A 21,177-nucleotide genomic window follows, 5' to 3' on the forward strand; every position below is an offset into this window, starting at 1 on the left:
AGGCACCAGAAGTGATACGGATGCAGGACAGTAACCCATTCAGTTTTCAGTCAGATGTCTACTCCTATGGAATAGTATTATATGAACTAATGACAGGAGAGTTGCCATACTCCCACATAAACAACCGAGACCAGGTGAGAAAGCCTCTTTGGATGCTGTGTTTTATTTCTGGAAGGGTACATTTTGTTGTCCTCAAGAAATGTAAGATAAAGGCAAATACAAAACAGGAACTGAAGTGGTGTTGACAACATGATTTGTTTCAGCAGTAAATCTGTGTGGGAGAGTGTTTAAATATTGACAGTGACAGCTACTGAAAGGAAAAAAGATTTCTTTTTTATAGGATTTTAAGTGGCCTGTTGGATCTATTCACGGTTAAAGCTTTTGCTATGTCAATAAAGATGTGAAGTTTCCCTTTTGATGTTAAATACGCTGTTATTTTATCAAGACTGGGTTCCATGCTTTTTACTAAGCGAAGAATCAATACTGGCTGTTGTCGTCCCTGTTAAGTATTGAATAATTTACTCATGGCTAAATTCTGTTCTTACAAATCGACTAACCAAAAATTATGAAGAAGCACATGAAGGACAGAGACCTCATCTGTTCTCTTTACGCAAATGCTTTTTCTGGCTCAGCAAGTGTAGCGCTTACTCATTCTGCAGGGCATGAACTTCAGACAACTGGATCTTTTTGATCTGTTTTGCTTATCCTCAGTTGTGATTTGTGAAGAGGTCAGTTCTGTTAAGGAAGTTTTGTCTTAGTTTTAAGATTGGGATATCAGAATGTGTTTTAATTCATAATATTAGAACTGTGCAAGCTTAAGTAATCACAACTGCTGGAAAAGATGGGACTCTTGACCCTCAGGTAAGGTTTCTGTGGAGGAGTATGATGTTTCCTGGAGAGCAATGCTGAGACCTTGTTTTAGCAACATTATATTGGCTTTTTCTTTTCCTGAGATGACAGCAGTTGACCCAATAGCACAGTTAGTTCTGTTTACCTCTCCCCAGTGAAACCCTCAGCAGTCAAAGTCCCCCCAACAACCAAACCTACCACCATTTTACCACGTAATAGTGTTAGCAGTACTGTACAGCCAACTCTTAAGGTTACTGGAAGTCTCATGAAAATCCTAAACAATGGCCACATTAACTAGAACAGAAAATGTATTTTCCAACACTAATAAGATCGTTTTTTGTTTGTCTTGAAACCAGACAACCCCCCTTTTGTGCTGTATTAGTTACAGTGATCTCACTTGCTAGCTGTACGCCTCCTTTTGCAACATGTTGTATAGAGATACCTGAACATAACAGCTTTACTGAGGGATTGTGCTGTTGTGCCAAATTGGCTGACTGACTGCTCCTGACTACTGAGGCTGAGAGTTGCTTCTCACTGTAGCCTTCAGTTGAAGGATACTGCTATGTTATGTCCATGTCAGGTAGCGTCCCCTGTTCTGTTCTGAATACAATAGCTCCTTCCCTTGTTGAGCATCACGGAGCAGTGTTGCTCTGATTTAACCATGTCCTCCATTACACAAACCCAGGAGCATTGTTTCAGTTAACTAACTGGGACAGGTTGACAAGCCTCTGCTGGTGTGCGTGCCTTTGAGACTTGTGTTTAATGCTTTGGGACACTAATGCTATCCAGTGAAACAACTCCTACAGCTTTGGTTTTCTGCCACTTGCTGCTTCTCTTTCAGATTATTTTCATGGTTGGCCGAGGGTATGCTTCTCCAGACCTCAGTAAATTGTACAAGAACTGTCCCAAAGCAATGAAGAGGCTTGTAGCAGATTGTTTGAAGAAAGTTAGGGAAGAACGACCTCTGTTTCCGCAAGTAAGTGATTTCCTGTATCCGAGTTTCAGAGTATTTTGTGAATAGCCATTAGCACACAAAGCATTCTAGAGGTTTTGGTTTATATAAAGTGTACCTGCTTCCTATTTTTGTCTTTACTCATATGTGTATTTCTCATAGCCTAGCTCCCTTAGGCAGTTTGTAATTCTGACTGTACATCAGGGTCACTGAAACAATACTACGCGTGCAGACTGAAGCAGTCTTAGGCTTACACTGGAGCAGTTTGCTTTCAACAGCTGACCTGTTTTAGAGATAAGCAAAAAAAAAAAAAGCCCTAACATAATCTCTGTATTTACATCTTATTTTAGTGTAGGTTGGAGGGAAACAAGACCATTCCCTTTTCCTTTCCCACAACTGGGAAGAAGCAGACAAAATCCACTGAGGGATGTAAATTCATACAGCAATTTTAGGTGTTTTTACCAAGCATACTTTACTTTTTCACGCTGCTGTGAAGATAATGAAGGTACCTTTAAGTAGCTGCAATTAAATATCAGCAGATTTTGGAGCAGTAACTTGCTGTTACAATCAATTACAGCTTTTGTTGTTTAAAGTGTTCTTTATAATGCTTTCTAAACAGACTTAGGCAGAGGATGCAATTCTCTCCCTGTCACTTGTGGAGGAGTGCACAGATGCAAGTTAATTGATCATAATGTCTGTGGACTAACATAAAGTATCCTCCCATCTGAAACTCAGGACTGCATATGGCAATGAAACTGTGTGGCACAATTTGGTTATTCACACTGGAGTATTCCTAGAGTGTTGTTTCCAGAGCTTCCACACTGTATGCTGTTGCTCTGAGAAGATAAACGAAAAGCTGTAAGAAAGGGGAATGGCTTGAACCTGCCAGAGGGGAGACTGAGCTGAGCTCTTAGGCAGAAGCTCTTCCCTGTGAGGGTGCTGAGGCGCTGGCACAGGGTGCCCAGAGAAGCTGTGGCTGCCCCATCCCTGGCAGTGTTCAAGGCCAGGTTGGACACAGGGGCTTGGAGCAAGCTGCTCCAGTGGAAGGGGTCCCTGCCCGTGGCAGGGGTTGGGACTGGATGAGCTTTAAGGGCCCTTCCAACCCAAACCAGTCTGGGATTCTATGATTAAGACTTAAGTATAAAGAGCTGCTTGTCTCACAAGCCTTGTTTTAATGTTATGTGTTTCCTTCAGATACTGTCGTCCATTGAATTGTTGCAACATTCTTTACCCAAAATCAACCGGAGTGCTTCTGAACCATCTCTGCACCGTGCTGCCCATACAGAGGACATAAACTCATGCACATTAACATCCACGAGACTGCCCGTGTTTTAGGATCATGCTCCCCTTCCCTCGTCCTCTCCAGTGCTGGGAAAGGAACAGAAGTAACGGAAGTTGTGCTTTTAACGCCCAAGTGTACAGGATCAGTGCCAGCAGGATCATCTGCCTCCCAGTTTTAAGAACAAGCTGCTAAGGATGTCTGCAGTTCTTACCCTGCAGGGACACAGCTCCACCTTGCCTTTTTCTACAGTTTCTTTTACTGGGATAGTTAACAGACTATAAATCAAGAGATCTATTACTATTTTTTTAATAGATGCACTTGAGCCTTATTTTTCCCATACCCAGAAGTGATGGCTGTTTCTTTGGCAGTGTTTCTGGATTGATTTGAATCTGTTGGTAAATGGATATTCTTTACAGCAAGGATGGCTTGCCTCAGAGAGATGTGTTCTGGTGCTCTTCAGTGTGCCACTGCAGGCTGGGGGAGTCCTCCTGACATGGGTATCTGCAAACAAGACTGAGGGAAGAGGAAAAAAACTTTCTGGAAATCAGCTCCTGCCTAAGAGCTTTCATCAAGCCAATGAAATAAGTTAAAATGCTAATTCAACACTAAATAGTTTTGCAATAGTTTTGCACATAGAAGAGAAACTCTTGCAAAAGAATGGAATATATTCTGAATTGTTCTGCTCAGAGAAGGAAGCTAGCCAGTCTTGCTATGGTCATCCTCAGTAACTTAAGCAGCTTACTTTGGTACTATGGACTTGTTTCCTGCAGCCCAGCGAGGTGGGAAGTGCAGAAAGCCAGGCTTTTGTGGCTGAGAACAGGCTCATTAACACTCTCCTTATACTTCTGCAAAATGAGCATAGTCTTCATCCCATCTGAAGCTGTCGTCCAAGAGATGCACTATCAAGAGGAAACTGAGCATATACAGTTTTTCTTGCTGATTTGGGTTTTAATTTTGTTTTTATTGCTCCTGAGAAAATGCATTTATTGTAAGCCAAGGTTCCTCTGATTATCTTATTTTAATAAAATAAATTAAATTTTAGGTTGAAGATTCAATGTCATCCTTTAATGCAGTAATCCATCGCTCTGACTTGTACAGCTAGATTGGAACAACTCAAAAAATGACATTCAGAATGATTGTTTTAAAAGCAGTTTAAGTAAAAACATTTGAGGTGACTATCTCCAGGTTTACAGTCACTTCCATTGCAGGATGGTTTTTACAGCAACAGCCTCTCAACAGCATCAGCTGATTCAGGTACTACACTGCTGGATGATGAAGCTGTTACACGGCACCAGTTTCGCTGTGTTTTATCTTCTGTGGCCCTGTTGTTCGCTTAGGTCCAAGTGAGTGTTTTGTCATGGCTGAACTCCACAGGGGATAAAAAATGGGGTGGGTTAATCTAAGAAACTCATTTTTAAATAGGATTCTGTTTAAATACATTTACTAGGGAAAGAATGGAAGCCAAGCGTCCATTCGTGACATGGAAGCTTGGGAATCTGTGGCTTTCTCTGTGCACACCTCTCTAAATGTTATTTATCTCTCATATTACCTTCATTATAATATAGAATAGTTGAAGAACAAGAATAAATCATATAAAGCTGCTGCTACTTTAGGTCTAAAAGAAATTATTAATCCCTAGTTTTCAGAACAGATTACATTAAATTAAAACTCTTATGTTGTTCCTGTGTAGCTTTGAAAAACAAGTTGTCTTTTTAATCCCAGACTGCTGCTACCTGGTTCATGTCTTCGTGGGACACGGGAAACCAGGAATGTCTTGTTCAACGTAAAGCACACCCCCTCCGTTGACTTCTTTGGGGTGTATTTTATTACTTTCTTTTCCTCACCTTTGTGATTGGTGATGAAGAACAACGCTCACATGCCTCTCTGTACCTTTATGTGCCACTGACTAGTAAGCAGTCACAGACTGTGCCAAGCCGAGGCCTGACTCTGCAGTAAGCACTGTGAAAAATTAACCTTAGGGGGGAAATAACTGTGGAAAAGTTCCATTTCCTGGGTCAGAACCAGAGCAATGTGTGCGTTTCAAGGGGAGGGAGCTGCTGGCAGCGAAGATGGGATGAGTTCTCCCTCTCCTGTTGAAACCCTCAGGGAAATGCAGCCATTTCCACGCAGGAGGCTCCTGTTTCAGCTCTGACCCAGAAATGCCAACCCATGGTGGAAACCGGTAATGCTGGAGTCACTAATTTGATGCCATTTAAAATGTCTTAACTCCAGCTGAAGGCTCTGCTTTTTGCTTTGTGACAGGGACATAGATTGCCTGTGCTGATGTGAGGCTTTTGCCCACGTGTCTCTGAATACAGTTTGCCTCACAATACAGAACTTCTGTTGTCTCAGCAACTGACCTGTCAGAAATGCTTGACTCTTTAAGCCAACAGCAGCCCTTCAAGGGTATGAGGTTTTGTCCACACTGGCCCTCTACTGACTTTTAAGACCATCTGCTACATGCGCTTAAGAGGTCGCTGCTTGCACTCCCCTGGTTTCCTGCTGTATTGCTCAGGAGCCATTTCAGACTGAGTTCTTAGCTGAACTGCCAAGTTAGTACAAATGGCTTCACAGCATTAACTTCCTATATCAAATTTCACCATCAGATTGCTTGTGCGCAGAGCCTTTGCAACACAATTTAATTCTGAACAAAAATGGGATTCAGCAGCAGCTCCATAACTCAGAAGAAATGTGCTTTAATCCCTCACACCACTGCCCTTACCCAGCCTTGGCACATCCCTTGAGGGCAATGCCTGAAGGCAGGAGTTAAAACTATCTGCTCCTAACTGAAATAGCTTACACTGTATACTTGTATCTATAGGATGACTGAAAATGTAGTTACTTAACTCAGGCTACTTCAGTGAAGGGAATGAAGGGTTCCCAGTTAAAGACATTGGAAGTAGACTGAGCAACAGTGTCACTATTGCTGCTGCCACTGTTACTGCACCTAACTCCTTCCTCTCATCAGAGTTTCCAGAATCCAGGTTGTGCTGCAGGCTCAATGTCTCTGTCTGTTGTGACTCTGGCACTGCTCTGAGTTTACTCTGAACTCTGGGTACTACTTTGAGGTATAATGTATTAGTTCTTAAATCTCCTTTTTAAGGAAGAAAAAGCTTTGCTGACCATTATTCCCAGTGGGGTTTTGTACATACACAGTTGATTTAGTGTGAAAACCAAAACCAGTACAAGCTAAACCCTCCCTAAATTGATTTAGCAACAGTTATTAACAGCTTAAGCTTTAAAAGGTAAGGGAGGAGCTGTATTTACACTGCATCTCTTAAGCCAAAGAGAAAACCCTCTTGGGTTGAAGGGATTCTGTTTCCCATGCAATCAAATCATCTTTTTCAAATGTATTTTGGTATTTCTGTTGCCACACAAAACCAATCTGAAAACCTCACTGGGACTGCACGAATCCACCACAGGGCACACTCCTCCTAACTGTGCTGTATAAAGTCAGAGCAGCACTAAGTCAATAGCTGGATCGCTACAGGCAGAAGCACCTCCCATCCTCATTATTAAGAAGTAGTGGAGTCTTCATCGGCCCCTGAGAGGTGCATGAACAGTTCTCCCAGTTCAGTGACATCGGTGTCCGTGCTGGGCACACTCCTGCTCTCTCTGTCTTCAATGAAGTCCCACAGGCGAACAGAGTTGAAGAACTGCAACAGAAGAAGCTCTTGTCACAGTTTCACCAAAACATTGTCCCTTCTCAGTCTTACTTCTTCATTAAAACAAGCCCAAAGTTGACCCTCAAGAGCTGAGTCTGTGCTAAGGCTCCTGGCAACGCTGGCAGTGAAATACAGTGATAACCCCTCTAGCACAACAGCTGCCACAGTGAGGCAAACCTGCTGGAGCATGGTCCTACCACCACCCTGTACCATGAGCTCCTCAGGTGCCTTTCACCTGAGGCAGGCAAGCAAGACCTTTAACACTGCAGGGGAAAGCTTTAAAGGGCAGGACTCCTTTGGAGAAAGGTTTGCCATGAGAAGGACTGCAATAATAAATGCTAAATCAGGTGTTTTCTCCTTCCCTACTAACAGGCCTTTAATTCAGGGAAAACCCAGGGCTGCTGTCCTCGCTTCCCCCCAGCCCTGTGGCATCCCACACACATTTATGCAGTAAATGCACACACAAGCCATGGGTTTAACCACCCCAGGGGCACCCTCTCTTACCCGCACAGTGCCCTCGGAGCTGAGCTGCTTCCTTGGCTTTTCAGGCTCGGCTCGTGTCCCATCCGGGTAAGCGTGAAGGTAAAGACACTTCCCTCCGAACGGGCACGTTCCCTTCCCTTGCTCAAAGTACTTGCAGGGCTTTTTCCTGGTGTAATTGGAAGAGAGTGTTACTGCCTGCAGGTAGGAAGGAAGCAGTGACTGCTCAGTCCTCAGGGCTGCTGCTTGCATCCTCAGTGGGGCAAAGCGAGAACGCACCGACAGGTTTGGCGCTCCTTCCCCAGCTGACAGCATTTAAGTAGAGGGGAAGGATTATTAAAAGCAAACCAGTAGGTAAACGAACAGCGTCAGAACTCAGAGGAATTAAACCATCTTAGGACATGGGAAGTGAAGGATGTTCCAAGCCTGTCACTGATCCTGCACATGTGTTTTCACCACACCCAACAAACCCACTCTTCTTTCCTAGCAACGTTCCTCTCCTGTGCTTTCTACCACGATGCTTTTACTGAACCAGCTCCTCACCACCTCCTCTGGAGGGTCTGCAACACTGGCATAGTTCAAGTGCCCACCAGCGTTGTCACTCATCTGCAGTGGAAACTACAAAGCAAATGCAGCTGACCCTGTAAACCTGGTCTGCAGTGATGAAAGCAGGAGGACACGTCCTGGACATTCCCAGGATATACAGGCCCAACAGTAACAAAAGCCAACCCCCAGGCAGCGCATTAGGAGCAGAAGGGGTTTGTCTGTGACTTACAGGTTGCTAGGGCTGACTTTTCCCCCTTGCTGGCACATCACTGGATTTGTGCTTGCCTGACCCTGCTCTTAAATTAGGCTCAGCTTTATTAGTGCCCTATTACCATATTTTCACTCCATGTAATATTAACCCTTAAGTTAAACTGACTGCCAGGAGATCTGTCCATAGACTACCAAAGCTGCTTCCTTCCAGGCAGTTCTAAGGCACCAACTGAAAAAGCATGAGGCTGATTTTGGCAAGTGAACTGAGATCACTTCAGAGCACCACGAGTCTGAATGATTTCTGAGCTACAATTATATGACAAACCCTTCTGTGGCAGGCCCCAAGTGACATCAGAGTGTTAGCATAGATGAAGAGCTTGCTGTGGGCAGGGATGGACCTACAGAAAGTTAACAGGACAGGCACCCCAGCTGACTTAAGGACAGTGCAAACAGTGCGTGGCTGCTCCTGGACTTACCCCACTCCCTGCTTAAATGCTTCAATCAGCTCGTTTTTCTTCTCCTGGTCTTCCACCCAGTACGTGCTGGGAATGACGAACTCGGAGATCACACGGCACTCGGGGCAAGACCTGAAGGCAAAGCACCAACGCTCTGTTATTTCCCAAGGGACACCCCTCAATAAACGTGCCAGGAACAGCCACACCCCGAGGGGCAGGGAGCTGATGCAGGCACCTCCTCACTACCGGCACACGTGCAGCACTGTCATGAGCATCAACTGAAATAACCTGATTCGGTGCAGGCAGAGCTTGTGCTTCCTTCTGCTTGTTTCTAGACTCAGACAAACGTCCCAGGTACCTCCTCAGTACATCAGCACACACTAACCCCAACACCCAGCGATGAACCATCCCTGTTACCTGAGTGCTGCAGCCCTCACCCAGCAGAAAGCCAAAACAGCTGGGAAAAGGTCAAAGCCTTTGAGATGGCACCTGACATCCAGCAGCAGCAATGACCTGTCCCTTCAGTGGCTTTACAGGATGGATTTCTACATGAGGAATCAGTAAGATCAAGAATCAAACATGCAACCTCAGGTCCCTCAACAAGCCTAGGAAAGGCTTTATGACCCTGCCTGTCCCACAACCGCAGGGTCTCTGCAGGCTGAGCCAAGTCCCTCCTTCAGCTTAACTGTGCAACCACCAGTACATTCACTGTTGTGGAGAAAGGTGAAAAACCATGTCAGAAGCATCTGTGTTGGGATTTAATCCATGTCAGAAGCATCTGTGTCGGGATTTAATTCACGTCAGAAACATCTGTGTCAGGATTTAATCCATGTCAGAAGGATCTGTGTCAGGATTTAATCCTTGCTCCAAATGGACTTCAGGGCACTGAAAACCCGCAGTTTTTCAGTGAGACCCTCTCAGAACACCCTGGTACCTGGCTGGGAACAGCTGGGCTCTAGCACAGGTTATGTCATGTTCTAAGGAGCCAACGTTCACTTCCATGAAACGGATAAAGTTGTGCAGAAACGTCTGTGCTGGCAGGAGACTGAAGGGAGTTCTCACCTTTCCCTCCGCATGACTGGGACTTGGGAGAGGTTTCCAAGAGATGCTCAAAAAAGGGAATAGCCCCAGTTCAGTGTTTTCAGTTCTCTCCTCTGAGGAGGAGCGTGTTTGGAATACAGCTTTTAAGCTGGAGGATGAAGCGTTTGCTGAGACACAGATAAATGCGTGGTTAGTGGGACATTTACCTTGAGCAAGTTACAGTATGGAACAAACCCCAGTAACTCAGCAGATGCAAAGCCAAAAGGAGGCACTGCTCCTGCACATGGGGTACTGTGAAGGGCGCAGGTTCACCAGGTCTCAGCTGCTAACAGTCCATGTGCCTGCACTTTGCCCACCATCAACACAAGACAGGGCTGTCACCAAGGCCAAGCTCTTCCATACAGTGAGAAAGGAAACTCTCACCAAGGGACACCCCATGTGTCCTGCTGGTCTCGAACACTGCTCTCCCAGCCCCACTCCCATGTCCTGGAATTTGCCAGCACTCGGACCAGGATTTTCTGAGCTCAGAACTTATTAATGGCTATGTTAACATTTACAGCAACACACTCCCTAGTCACCAGTCATATTTCTATACGAGTCGAAGCACACCAGAGAGCCCATCTCACTGACCCAGCCCCAGAGAGGAAATTGCTTAACATCCACTTACTTTATGATGGGATTCTCGAACTGCTTGGCACACCTCCACTGCCGGATGCAGGACAAGCAGTACGTGTGGTTGCAGTTGGAAAGGATCCCAAACCTCCTCTCGGAGGCCGATGGCTTCTCATACACCACTTCCATGCAGATACTGCACACTTTGTCCTGACTTGCCTGAAAGGCAAAGGCCTTCTCCATGTCGTGCTCAAATGTCGCCATGCACATCTGTCACGGGAGAGACATCACTGGTTACTGCAGTCCACACACTGCCTCTTCCTCAACGGTGCCTATGGAAGGGACCTGCTGCAGGGAGAACACAGCATGCTCGCTAACAGCATCATTCCTACCCTTCATCAGCAGAATTTAGTTTGAAGAACGTGACGTTCAATCCCACATCTCAGCCCTTCAATGTCCTCTGCAGCTTCAGCAGTATCAAAAGGAACAGGCCCTAGAGCTTGTCCTTTACCCCTTTCTGTATCTCCGTCATGGCACAGGCATTGCACCAGGAGATGCTTCACACCCCCTAAACCCACTGCATCCAGGGTCCAGCACAGGTGCCACGCTCAAGGTGTTACACTGCTGATCCTGAAGACCACACTCCTTCACCACAGTAAGCTCCACACCAGCTAGGAATTCGTCTCTTATTACAGGCTTTCCTACAGCCCCTCTCATCAGGGTGTCCAGCAGGGACAGTCACTGCCAGTCCACTCGCACAGCGCTACAAGGTGAGCTGGTGCTTACACCTGTGTACATTTAGCTCTTACTTTACAAGAGACCAGAACTTGACAAGTGAAGTAAATCTAAAGGACTTTAACTCACAATACTACTAACCAAGGACACAGACTAATTCTGCCTTGGCATCAGCATTGTGGCTGCTGCACCTTCTCCATCCCATGCACCCCGCTGCTGCCAGAGCTGAGCCATGGTGGCAGGACACTGCCAGGTCCCAACAAGCTCTGGGGAGGAGCAAGCTTTCCACAGCAGCATCAGGGGCATCCAACCACCCAACACCAGAGAGCTTTAACCCCTCAGGTCCTGCCCCAGGCTCAGGGCAGACCCATGATTCAGTAACCACTGACGCTGCCGGTCTTGCTCCTCCTCAGCCTTGAGAACTGTTCCTGACCTGAATCTGGAAGCCAGGCAGGGAAAAGAGCAGCTCCTTCAGCCCACCTTTACCTGACCAGTTCCTCATGTGGCCCCTCTGCACTCAGTTCAGTCTGTCTCTGCTCGACCCTGCCCTGACACCAGCCACAGCCAGGAGGAGACACCCGAGGAGCTGACTCAGGTGGTGAGCTCAGAACACACCAGCAGCCCACAGTTCCTCTCCCCCACTGCACATAGCACCTTGAAGATGTCATGGGAGCTGCAGAAGACATTGTCCTGAGGGAGCTTTTCCGTGCTCAGGCAAGTGTCCGATAAGGATGAAATGGGAAAAGAAGTTGCTGTAAGAGGCTGTCTGCATCAGCATCACCAATTGAGCCCCAGATGCTTGAACAGAGCACTCTTAGCATCACTTTATAGCGAGACAGCTCTTTGGACCAACAGGCTCCTACAAAACACACCTTTGGGTCTTTGAGCAAACCAAATCCCCCACAGATCTCCCGTCACTCTTACCATCTCGTGAGCCTTCCTCTGCTCCTGGTTGAAGGGGTGCAGGACTTGCAGCCCACATATCTCACACACGTCCCCGTGGATGTAGAGGCAGCGCTCTCCAAAGTGGCAGGCGCCCGCTGCAGCGTAGGGACACAACTGCTCTGCATCAGCACAGGAGCCTGCAGCCACTGGGTCCTCCAGCCCGCTGCAAATAGCTTCCAGGTAGGAATGGGGCTTCACTTCCACATTGTCATCTGGGTCACTGCAGCCCACCACGTCTGCTGTGGCACTGGGTTTGTGCTTCTCTTCAGGCAAACCACACAGATCTTAAGGAAGAGAAACGTATGAGCCACACCAGACACTCCACAAGAGGCTCCATGCACGTACTTGCCAATGCTAACCCTTTTCTTCTCAAGGAAGCCTCATCCCTGTGCACCTCTGACTCACAAACCACAAGAGTGCCACAAAGTACCTCCTGGAAAGGTCGACTGCAAGATTCCATCAGTGACAAGAGGCAGAAGCAGCACGCAGGCGGCAGGGGCTCCCTGCCACCATGATGGGTGCTTCCGTGCTTGTGTTCCTGAGGGCTGGCACAACCTCCACCGAGCACAAGCCAGGCACCATGGCCCTGCTTCCCAGCATTCCAAATACCCTCACACTGACAGCAAAATGTGGTTTGTTGGGAACAAAACCCCAGGCTGATTTGGGTTGAAGGGCCTTAAAGCTCCTCCAGACCCAAGCCCTGCCACAGGCAGGGACCCCTTCCTCTAGAGCAGCTTGCTCCAAGCCCCTGTGTCCAGCCTGGCCTCGAACACTGCCAGGGATGGGGCAGCGACAGGCCCCAGACAAAAGCAACCCTTCAGGACCACCAGGTCAAAACCCAGGCAGCTGGAGAAAGCCATCACAGACTGACAGGCAGAAGTGTTCCCAGGAACTCATCTGGGATTACGTTCGGCTGCTCCCCCCAGCGAACCTCAAGCAATAACAGGAGCAGCACACCCCAGCACCCCTCACAGCGCGAGGGCGCGCCCAGCACCGCTCCCACTCACTTCTGTCCCTCAGCACCAGCGTCTTCTTCTCCCTCTTGCCAGCCTCGTGCCGTTTGCTCCTGGTGACCGGGGCGCTGGGCTCGGGCAGGTGCCGGGGGCCCTGCGGGGCTGCCAGCGGGGGAGGGGGTGCAGGGGCTGCTGCCCCCCCCGACGGAGGGAGCCGGGTGTGATCGTACCTGCCAGGGAGAGACAGAGCAGAGAGAGCTGAACCTGTGTGACTGTACCTGCCTAACAGAGAGAGAGCAATGAGAGCTGAACCTGTGTGACTGTACCTGCCTAACAGAGACAGAGCAGTGAGAGAGCTGAACCTGTGTGACTGTACCTGCCAGGGAGAGACAGAGCAGTGAGAGCTGAACCTGTGTGACTGTACCTGCCTAACAGAGCAGTGAGAGCTGAACCTGTGTGACTGTACCTGCCAGGGAGAGACAGAGCTGAACCTGTGTGACTGTACCTGCCTAACAGAGAGAGAGCAGTGAGAGCTGAATCTGTGTGACTGTACCTGCCTAACAGAGAGAGCAGTGAGAGCTGAACCTGTGTGACTGTACCTGTCTAACAGAGACAGAGCAGTGAGAGCTGAACCTGTGTGACTGTACCTGTCTAACAGAGAGAGCAGTGAGAGCTGAACCTGTGTGACTGTACCTGTCTAACAGAGACAGAGCAGTGAGAGCTGAACCTGTGTGACTGTACCTGTCTAACAGAGACAGAGCAGTGAGAGCTGAACCTGTGTGACTGTACCTGCCTAACAGAGACAGAGCAGAACAACCACACCCTGAGAGCTGAACCTGTGTGACTGTACCTGTCTAACAGAGAGAGCAGTGAGAGCTGAACCTGTGTGACTGTACCTGCCAAACAGAGACAGAGCAGTGAGAGCTGAACCTGTGTGACTGTACCTGCAACAGAGAGAGAGCAGTAAGCTGAACCTGTGTGACTGTACCTGCCTAACAGAGAGAGAGCAGTGAGAGCTGAACCTGTGTGACTGTACCTGCCTAACAGAGAGAGCAGTGAGAGCTGAACCTGTGTGACTGTACCTGCCTAACAGAGAGAGCAGTGAGAGCTGAACCTGTGTGACTGTACCTGTCTAACAGAGAGAGCAGTGAGAGCTGAACCTGTGTGACTGTACCTGTCTAACAGAGAGAGCAGTGAGAGCTGAACCTGTGTGACTGTACCTGTCTAACAGAGACAGAGCAGTGAGAGCTGAACCTGTGTGAGTGTACCTGTCTAACAGAGACAGAGCAGTGACAGCTGAACCTGTGTGACTGTACCTGCCTGAGACAGAGCTGAACCTGTGTGACTGTACCTGCCTAACAGAGACAGAGCAGTGAGAGCTGAACCTGTGTGACTGTACCTGCCTAACAGAGACAGAGCAGTGAGAGCTGAACCTGTGTGACTGTACCTGTCTAACAGAGACAGAGCAGTGAGAGCTGAACCTGTGTGACTGTACCTGCCTGAGACAGAGCTGAACCTGTGTGACTGTACCTGCCTAACAGAGACAGAGCAGAGAGAGCTGAACCTGTGTGACTGTACCTGTCTAACAGAGACAGAGCTGAACCTGTGTGACTGCACCTGCCTGAGACAGAGCTGAACCTGTGTGACTACCTGCCTAACAGAGAGAGAGCTGAACTTGTGTGACTGTACCTGCCTGAGACAGAGCTGAACCTGTGTGACTACCTGCCTAACAGAGAGAGAGCTGAACCTGTGTGACTGTACCTGCCTAACAGAGAGAGAGCAATGAGAGCTGAACCTGTGTGACTGTACCTGCCTGAGAGAGAGCAGTGAGAGAGCTGAACCTGTGTGACTGTACCTGCCTGAGAGAGAGCAGTGAGAGAGCTGAACCTGTGTGACTGTACCTGCCAGGGAGAGACAGAGCAGTGTGACACAGCCTGAACCCGGTGTCAGGACAAACCGAATTGACCTGAAAAGCTGCTTTTGTTTTTAGAGGGCTGTTCTGACAAGCCTCCGGAACTGCTCAGCCCCTTTGGAAGCCACACTGAAAGGTTCCTCAGCCTCCAAAAGCAGATGCCTCCGAAAGCACAACTTTATTTCCCTCTCCAGAGACACCCAGCGCAGCTGGAAGAACATTATTTATGTGCACATTTAGCTCAGTGTTGTCACCCCTCACACACAGGTTTCTGGCATCTCTCACATCGGAACCCCGTGTAGCAGCCCTGGGACTTCATGCTCTGCCAGCGGAGCACACTGAGGAGGCGATGCTGCGAGGAAAGGGCTCAGAGCAGCTCAGGAAACACTCTCCTGCAGCAGAGCAGAGCCATGGGGCGATGAAGGGGCCGGTTCAGCAAAGCCAGGGGCATACCCGAGCACTGATGGCCACAAAACCACCCTCCACGTCTGTCTACAGCCCTGCACCTAGGACCTGCCTGCGCCCACAGTGGGGCCGTGCGCATGAACCACCGCTGTGACCCGGGGGCCCCAACCTCCAGCCAAGCAGCTCGAGTACAACAGCGACCACTTGGCACCATCGCTAGGGTCCAGTCTGCACCCGACTCTAACCAGGGCAGGACCACACATCCCTGGGGCAGTGCTGTAATGGGGCTGCCGCAGCGACAGCACTGCCCCAGCAGCACCAGCTTCTCATCCGCGGCCCACGTTTCCCTCCAGGATAGGCTGTAACGACATGAACTAACGGGGGGTCCTTGCTAAAGCTTTTCCCGGTAAGTTTTAACCACCAGGGCTCGGGAAGTTTCAGCTTTCCCCAGGGAGCGCACGAAACCCCCTTTGCTCTAAGACAGACGGGGCAGTTCTCAGAACTGTGCATTGGAACCTGCGCTGCACCGCTGGATGCGCAAGCTGGGTTTGGCACTGTATCCAATACACGGCTTCATGCCCTCTGCCATCCTGACCCGGGCTCTGGTTTCCGGAGCTCCAACCTCACTGCCCACCGCTGTTACCCCCGGTTCTCCCCGTGCCGGTGCTGGGAAGGCGTCGGCTCCTACCTGCAGCGGGCTCCATAGGCGCACTGCCCCTTCTGGTAGTACTTGCAGATGGTGGAGGACTTGCTGCTGGACAGATCGTGCGAGAACAGGCACTTGCTCCCCTCGCGGCACACCCCCTGCACGTAGTACCTGCGGGGAGCGCGGGGTCAGCGATTCCGGGCACGCTCCGGCCCCCGAGGGCGGCCCCAGGGCCCGGTGACACCCCCGGCCCGCACCCGGGCCCCGCTCTCCCACCCGCATGGAGCAGAGCGCGCTCCGCTGCGCTGCCGGGTCCCGCACGGGGGGAACGGGCCCGGGGGGGGGGAGGGCCTCTGCGGCCTAGTGCGCTGCTGGGCGCAGGCCTCAGGCCGAGCGGCGGCGCTCACCTGCACGTCACCTGCTTCGTGCTCATCCTGCCCCGCTCCGCCCCGCTGCCCGCGCCGCCCGACGCGTTCCGCTCCGCCGGGGCGGAAGGGCGGAGCTAAGAGGTCGCTGCACCGCCCCCCCCCAGCCCGGACACTGTTCAGCGGCGCACCACACCACAGAGACGCGGTGGGGCTGGGCAGGCTAGAGCGCCGCTCGGCCACACCATAGAGGGGCGGCGGGCGGGGCGGAACGGCGCCATGGCGGAGGCCGCCATTCTGCGGGTGGTACACTGCGGCTCCGCCATCTTCTGCCGGTGCGCGCCGCCGCGCTGCCCCGCCTGCGGGCGCCCCCTGCCCGGCGGGCTGCGGGGAGCGCCCCTGCGCGTGCCCGCCCCCTTCCGGCACGGACACCGCCAACCGCGGAGCTTCCTGCTGCGGCCCGCGGCGCCGAGCGACGACTTCCGGTACCGGGCGGGGCTTGCCCTGTGTGGAGCGCGGCGGAGGGAGCTGGGCTGGGGGAGGGAAGGCTCCGGGAGGGGAGACCTGAGAGCAGCTCCAGTGCCTACAGGGGCTGCAGGAAACCTGGAGAGGGGCCTGGGACAAGGGCCTGTAGGGACAGGCCAAGGGGAATGGCTTGAACCTGCCCGAGGGGAGACTGAGCTGAGCTCTTAGGCAGAAGCTCTTCCCTGTGAGGGTGCTGAGGCGCTGGCACAGGGTGCCCAGAGAAGCTGTGGCTGCCCCATCCCTGGCAGTGTTCAAGGCCAGGTTGGACACAGGAGCTTGGAGCAAGCTGCTCCAGTGGAAGGGGTCCCTGCCTGTGGCAGGGGTTGGAGCTGAACGAGCCTTAAGTGCCCTTCCAACCCAAAGCAGTCTGGGATCCCACAGTTCTCTGATTCTTGGCCCTGGCAGCATAAGCAGTGGTGCCGGCTCTGTGAAACAGACTGCCCCGGGGCCGGGCAGCGCTCACACCCATCACTGGCATCCCTGTGTCTGTCTTTCAGAGGCTACGACGGGAACTCTGATCTTCACGTTGGAATAACCAACAGTAACGGTACAAGTACTCTCTGGTTGCCTTACAACCGACTGCCCTCGGCCATTCCTTGTGTTTAGTCCACGTGCCCAGCTCAGCCTTAACTGCTCCCCCCAGAGTGATCCACACGGTGTGACAGTTATGTCAGAGCCATAACCCTAACCCTAACCCATTGCTCTTGTTACAGGAAACACAGTTCTTGCTATTTTCTTAACATCCCCCTAGTTACCCACCCCTAGACTTTAACAAGCCCCATTAAAACTCAGATCAGGTTCTCCCAGCGCAGGCCCACCCTGCAGAACCTCACTTCAGATGGTTATTTCATAGAAACATGGCCTGATCTGGCGGCTTAGGAAAGAAGCTTGGTTGGCCTGAAGTTCTTTTCAGTATCAGAAGACATCCAAAAAGACATTGTAATACTGAGCACAGGTTTTGATGAGGGCAAGGACTGCATTTTCTATTCTCTAGCCTCAGAATGCCACTGGTAGGAAGCTGTGGAATACTCTGGGAAAGAATGGCCAGATGGAAAATAGCAGTAGGTTCCATAACTTAATACAAGAGGTGGGATGATGGCTCCGATTCTCCTGACAGTGCTGCTTTGTACTTTCAGGGGTGGTGTATAATTATGATGAAGAGGGCATCCACAGAGATGAAACTGGATGGGAACAGTGCATCAGTATCCCACTGGTACAGCCAGACATGTTTGAGCTTCATGAGCAGTGGGATAAGCTCCTAGAGGAATTTTCGGTGCGAGAGGCCTGGCTTCCTCACAGGTGTGCCATGGTAAAGCCAATGCAATGGGGGGTTTCAGTCTGGGATGCTAAATTGGGCTGTTCTGTTTTGGGCCCTGGGAGGCTTGTGGTTCCTTGCTCCTTTAGGGGACACACTGCTAACAAAGCAGCCTCAGTGATGCTGCCTTGGCATTCAGCAGAAGGGGAGTATTTTTAAGCTGTAAGTAACAACTCATTTGCTGGAATTCCAGAACTCTAAAATCAGAGATCCTTTCAGGAGAGTTGTCTTCAGCAACAAAGGCATTTTTCAGGAACACCCCTCTCCCCACCAGACTGAAAGGAGTTCAGTGAGGCATTACCTTGAGGAGGGAAGCAGAGAAGGCCAGCCAAACCCCTGTATTTCTTCTAGGTTTCAACAGTATTGGGTGTATTTGCGTTTCTGACCACACTGATGGGATTCTTGCCCAGCTCTTAAATCCAGATGACTTCATGGTTGTCAGTGATGATCAGCACTGGGAACCGTGCTCAGGCTCATTGCCAGCTCTTCCAGCTGGTTCCTAACATTGCCTTGGAGAGAGTTAAATACAGAACTTCCCCATCTTCTGAATGGAACCAAGAGTTCCAATGAGAACGGTCACTCTGCAGCTCTCCTTGAAGCTCATGCCTGGTGACAGTGTTCCCAGCTGCACAGCCCTGCTCACACACACACTGCCACATCACCAAGGGCTCCCCAGGGAAACACCAGCCCATGACCCTTTCATCAGGAACAGTGCACGTAACACACAGCCCACCCGAGCACGGCTCGGTGAGGGGTTCAAGTGAATGAACAGAGATGCCATCTCATATGAAAAAGCCCCCATCAAATTAAAAGCATTTTTTAGCAATTTAGTATGTGCTTGACTATCACATTTCAGAGTTAATGTATTACCTCCTTAGTACCAGGTGAAAGAATTTGACACAGACATTTTAAAGGCTTACAGACCTTGTCTCTGGTCCCTGTGCAATCCCAGCACTGGGACGTTACTACAATTACCTTGCTGTCCAAAAAGCACTGGTAGAAGGTGGATGGATGTGTGCCTGCCACCTCCTGACAAAGTGACCTACTTCTCCCACAAACAGACCAGCCACCACTAAACTGATGTTAAATTCTCTCCTCTTTGTTTTCAATGCATAGGAACTGCACTAAACTAATCCTGTAATTCCTTTAGGTTCAGGCCAAGCCTAATTCTGATGTTCTGGACTGCTTTTCATTTACTGGACGGTATATGCTCCAAGGTTAGGGTAGCAGGAGGGAAAACAAGGCAAGAACATCTTAACTGGCTACTCCTCCTATTCAGTTAGTGTTTCTGTCCCTGTGTGACTGGCACATTGTATAGCAACTGTATCAACATATGAGTGACAGAATTCACTTGATTTTAAGTTTCCAAGTTAACGCCATGCTAAAGGAAGCACACATGGTGGCACACAGTGTGACTGCTGCAGGAAGAGGTGTTCAAGGTAACAGTAACAATACATGGGAGAGCAAAGGTTAACAAGGTAAAAGCCAAGGAAGTATAAAATATAGCAACTCATTACTCTGTTACAGTAGCTCTCTGCTAGAGGGGGTTTTTATGCTTAAAGTTTCTAGTAAGCAGTAGCTTTCTTGTAAGCAGTAGTTTCTAGTAAGTAGCTCTCTCTCTATTAGAGGGTTCTTTTATGCTTACAGTTTCCAGTATCCCTGGCTGGAAAGTACAATCTACAACTTGCAACGAAGAGAACAGAAGCACCCGCATTAAAGGAAAGCAGCAGCAGTTCTTGGAAGAGCATGTGCTTCCTTATTTCACTCAGTAAAGCATCCCTCCACGTCCAGCAATTAACGGATAGTGCTGAGTTACTAATGAGTTTTTTCCCCCTAGGTATGATGAGAAAGCCCACAACTGCTACACATACGCACTGGCATTCATTAACAGCATCCTGACCACCCTTGGGAAACAGCAAATGAGCAAGAGTGAATTCACGGAGAAATTTGTGATCCCCCACACAAGGAGAGCTTCCAGATACATCACTCTGCATCAGGAGCTGAGAGCTAAGGAGTTCTACATCGTACCCCTTCCTGAGCAAGAAAAGCACTGCTCAAAATGACAAGCTGCTCTCTGCAAACTTTGCAACACACAACAGCAAAAGAAGTCTTACAACTCCACAACTCAGGGTGAAAGACAGATGGTGGATTAAGTGTGTTGACATGGTAAACTGCACATCATGGAAGGACTGGGAAATAACTGGTGCATTTGAATGAAATACACACGCAATGTAAATGCTACAGAACATTCCTATAGGAACTATACATATGGAAAAACATTTTCCTGCCTGCAGGCACTATATGCTGTCTTCGGCCAAGACACTTAATACCAGAATTCACAATTGCTGTGTAATCAAGGGGTTTGACAAATGAACTGCAGTAATTTAAGATGTAGCAAACCAAAATGTTGGGTTTTTTCCTGTCACAGTTCTTTACTGGTGAGTGAAAACAAGGGAATTAATGCTTCCATGCTGCTGGAATCCAAAGTCCATGATTTAATGCAGATTCACTACCTGCAAAGTTACTTTTCCTTAATCGCTAACAAATAAATAAATCCACCCTCTTTTCCAGATATATTTCTCTTCCAATTCTTTATACTGTGCACATTTATTGCTCAAACCAAGGCAGATGCTTAGTATAAAAGATAATTTAGTGCCTGCATCTGTTAGTGTCTGTAACAAGCAACAGACTGCTCAGGAGTTAGCTCAGAGTTAAAACTCTGTAACGTAACAAAAAGAAACATAAGAAATTAAAGATCCTCCAACACACTTCCACCTATTGTACATTACACACAAGTGTATGCTGAGGCCAAAATTGTGCAGTTCAGAATCACAAAATGGTTTGGGCTGGAAAGGACCTAAGATCATCCAGTTCCAACCCCTGCCATGGGCAGGGACACCTCCCACTAGAGCAGGTCGCCCAAGGCTCTGCCTAACGTGGCCTTGAACAGTGCCAGGGATGGAGCAGTTACTGTGCAGCCTTCTCTTCTCCAGGCAGCCCCAAGCGTTTTAGCTCGTCTTCATATGGGAGGTTGTACAATTTTATTGTGTTTCCTTATATTCTAGTTTAAAAAAATAATTCCATCTTTTCTTTTACTAATACCTGCAAAGCTAGCTGATGTTAGTCTAGGTGCAAGTCCTATTTTCTCAAAGATGGAGTAGTCAGAAATGATGGGGGTTTTCTCCACATCCAGTTTGTGCTTTTTTATACACCAGCTGCATTAACCTGCCCCTCCAATACTCTCTAGCTTCACACACATTTCACACTTTCCCCCCTCTGTGTTC

General features: G+C 49.3%; 3 protein-coding genes across 10 annotated transcripts in view; 2 read left to right on the top strand and 1 right to left on the bottom strand.

The window, feature by feature from the left end:
• Window positions 1–4,131, top strand: part of RAF1 (Raf-1 proto-oncogene, serine/threonine kinase) — a 78,415-nt gene extending 74,284 nt beyond the window's left edge. For all 8 annotated transcript variants that reach the window (XM_061357844.1, XM_061357845.1, XM_061357843.1 and 5 more), the window contains 3 exons: window positions 3–134; window positions 1,691–1,825; window positions 2,996–4,131. In XM_061357844.1, coding sequence (XP_061213828.1) covers window positions 3–134; window positions 1,691–1,825; window positions 2,996–3,136 — 408 coding nt within the window. In that variant the 3' untranslated portion in view covers window positions 3,137–4,131. The remainder of the gene's footprint in view (window positions 1–2; window positions 135–1,690; window positions 1,826–2,995) is intronic.
• Window positions 4,132–6,568: 2,437 nt separating this feature from the next.
• Window positions 6,569–16,181, bottom strand: MKRN2 (makorin ring finger protein 2). The gene is made up of 8 exons (XM_061357839.1): window positions 16,096–16,181; window positions 15,731–15,859; window positions 12,780–12,955; window positions 11,752–12,056; window positions 10,148–10,362; window positions 8,461–8,571; window positions 7,253–7,397; window positions 6,569–6,739 (listed from the first exon to the last, which is right to left on the bottom strand). The coding sequence occupies exons 1-8, from the start codon at window positions 16,119–16,121 to the stop codon at window positions 6,599–6,601; spliced, it is 1,248 nt and encodes a 415-aa protein (XP_061213823.1). The 5' UTR covers window positions 16,122–16,181; the 3' UTR covers window positions 6,569–6,598.
• A 136-nt stretch (window positions 16,182–16,317) lies between these two features.
• Window positions 16,318–20,467, top strand: MKRN2OS (MKRN2 opposite strand). Its single transcript, XM_061357840.1, has 4 exons — window positions 16,318–16,538; window positions 17,076–17,125; window positions 17,715–17,877; window positions 19,731–20,467. The coding sequence occupies exons 1-4, from the start codon at window positions 16,333–16,335 to the stop codon at window positions 19,954–19,956; spliced, it is 645 nt and encodes a 214-aa protein (XP_061213824.1). The 5' UTR covers window positions 16,318–16,332; the 3' UTR covers window positions 19,957–20,467.
• Window positions 20,468–21,177: the final 710 nt, after the last annotated feature.

This window comes from Neopsephotus bourkii, unplaced genomic scaffold, assembly GCF_033783945.1.
Source record: "Neopsephotus bourkii isolate Nb327-2 ecotype Australia unplaced genomic scaffold, CSIRO-AGI_Nbou_v1 NB_923, whole genome shotgun sequence".
In the NCBI taxonomy this organism is placed as follows: Eukaryota; Metazoa; Chordata; class Aves; order Psittaciformes; family Psittacidae; genus Neopsephotus; species Neopsephotus bourkii.

Coding starts and splice junctions, on each gene's coding strand:
- MKRN2OS (XM_061357840.1), top strand. CDS start 16,333: ATGGCGGAGGCCGCCATTCTGCGGGTGGTACACTGCGGCTCCGCCATC. Junction 16,539..17,075: donor GCGCCGAGCGACGACTTCCG/GTACCGGGCGGG, acceptor TCTGTCTTTCAG/AGGCTACGACGGGAACTCTG. Junction 17,878..19,730: donor GAGGCCTGGCTTCCTCACAG/GTGTGCCATGGT, acceptor TTTTCCCCCTAG/GTATGATGAGAAAGCCCACA.
- MKRN2 (XM_061357839.1), bottom strand. CDS start 16,121: ATGAGCACGAAGCAGGTGACGTGCAG. Junction 12,057..12,779: donor GCTGGTGCTGAGGGACAGAA/GTGAGTGGGAGC, acceptor CTCTTCCTTAAG/ATCTGTGTGGTTTGCCTGAA. Junction 6,740..7,252: donor GCTCCGAGGGCACTGTGCGG/GTAAGAGAGGGT, acceptor CTTCTGTTGCAG/TTCTTCAACTCTGTTCGCCT.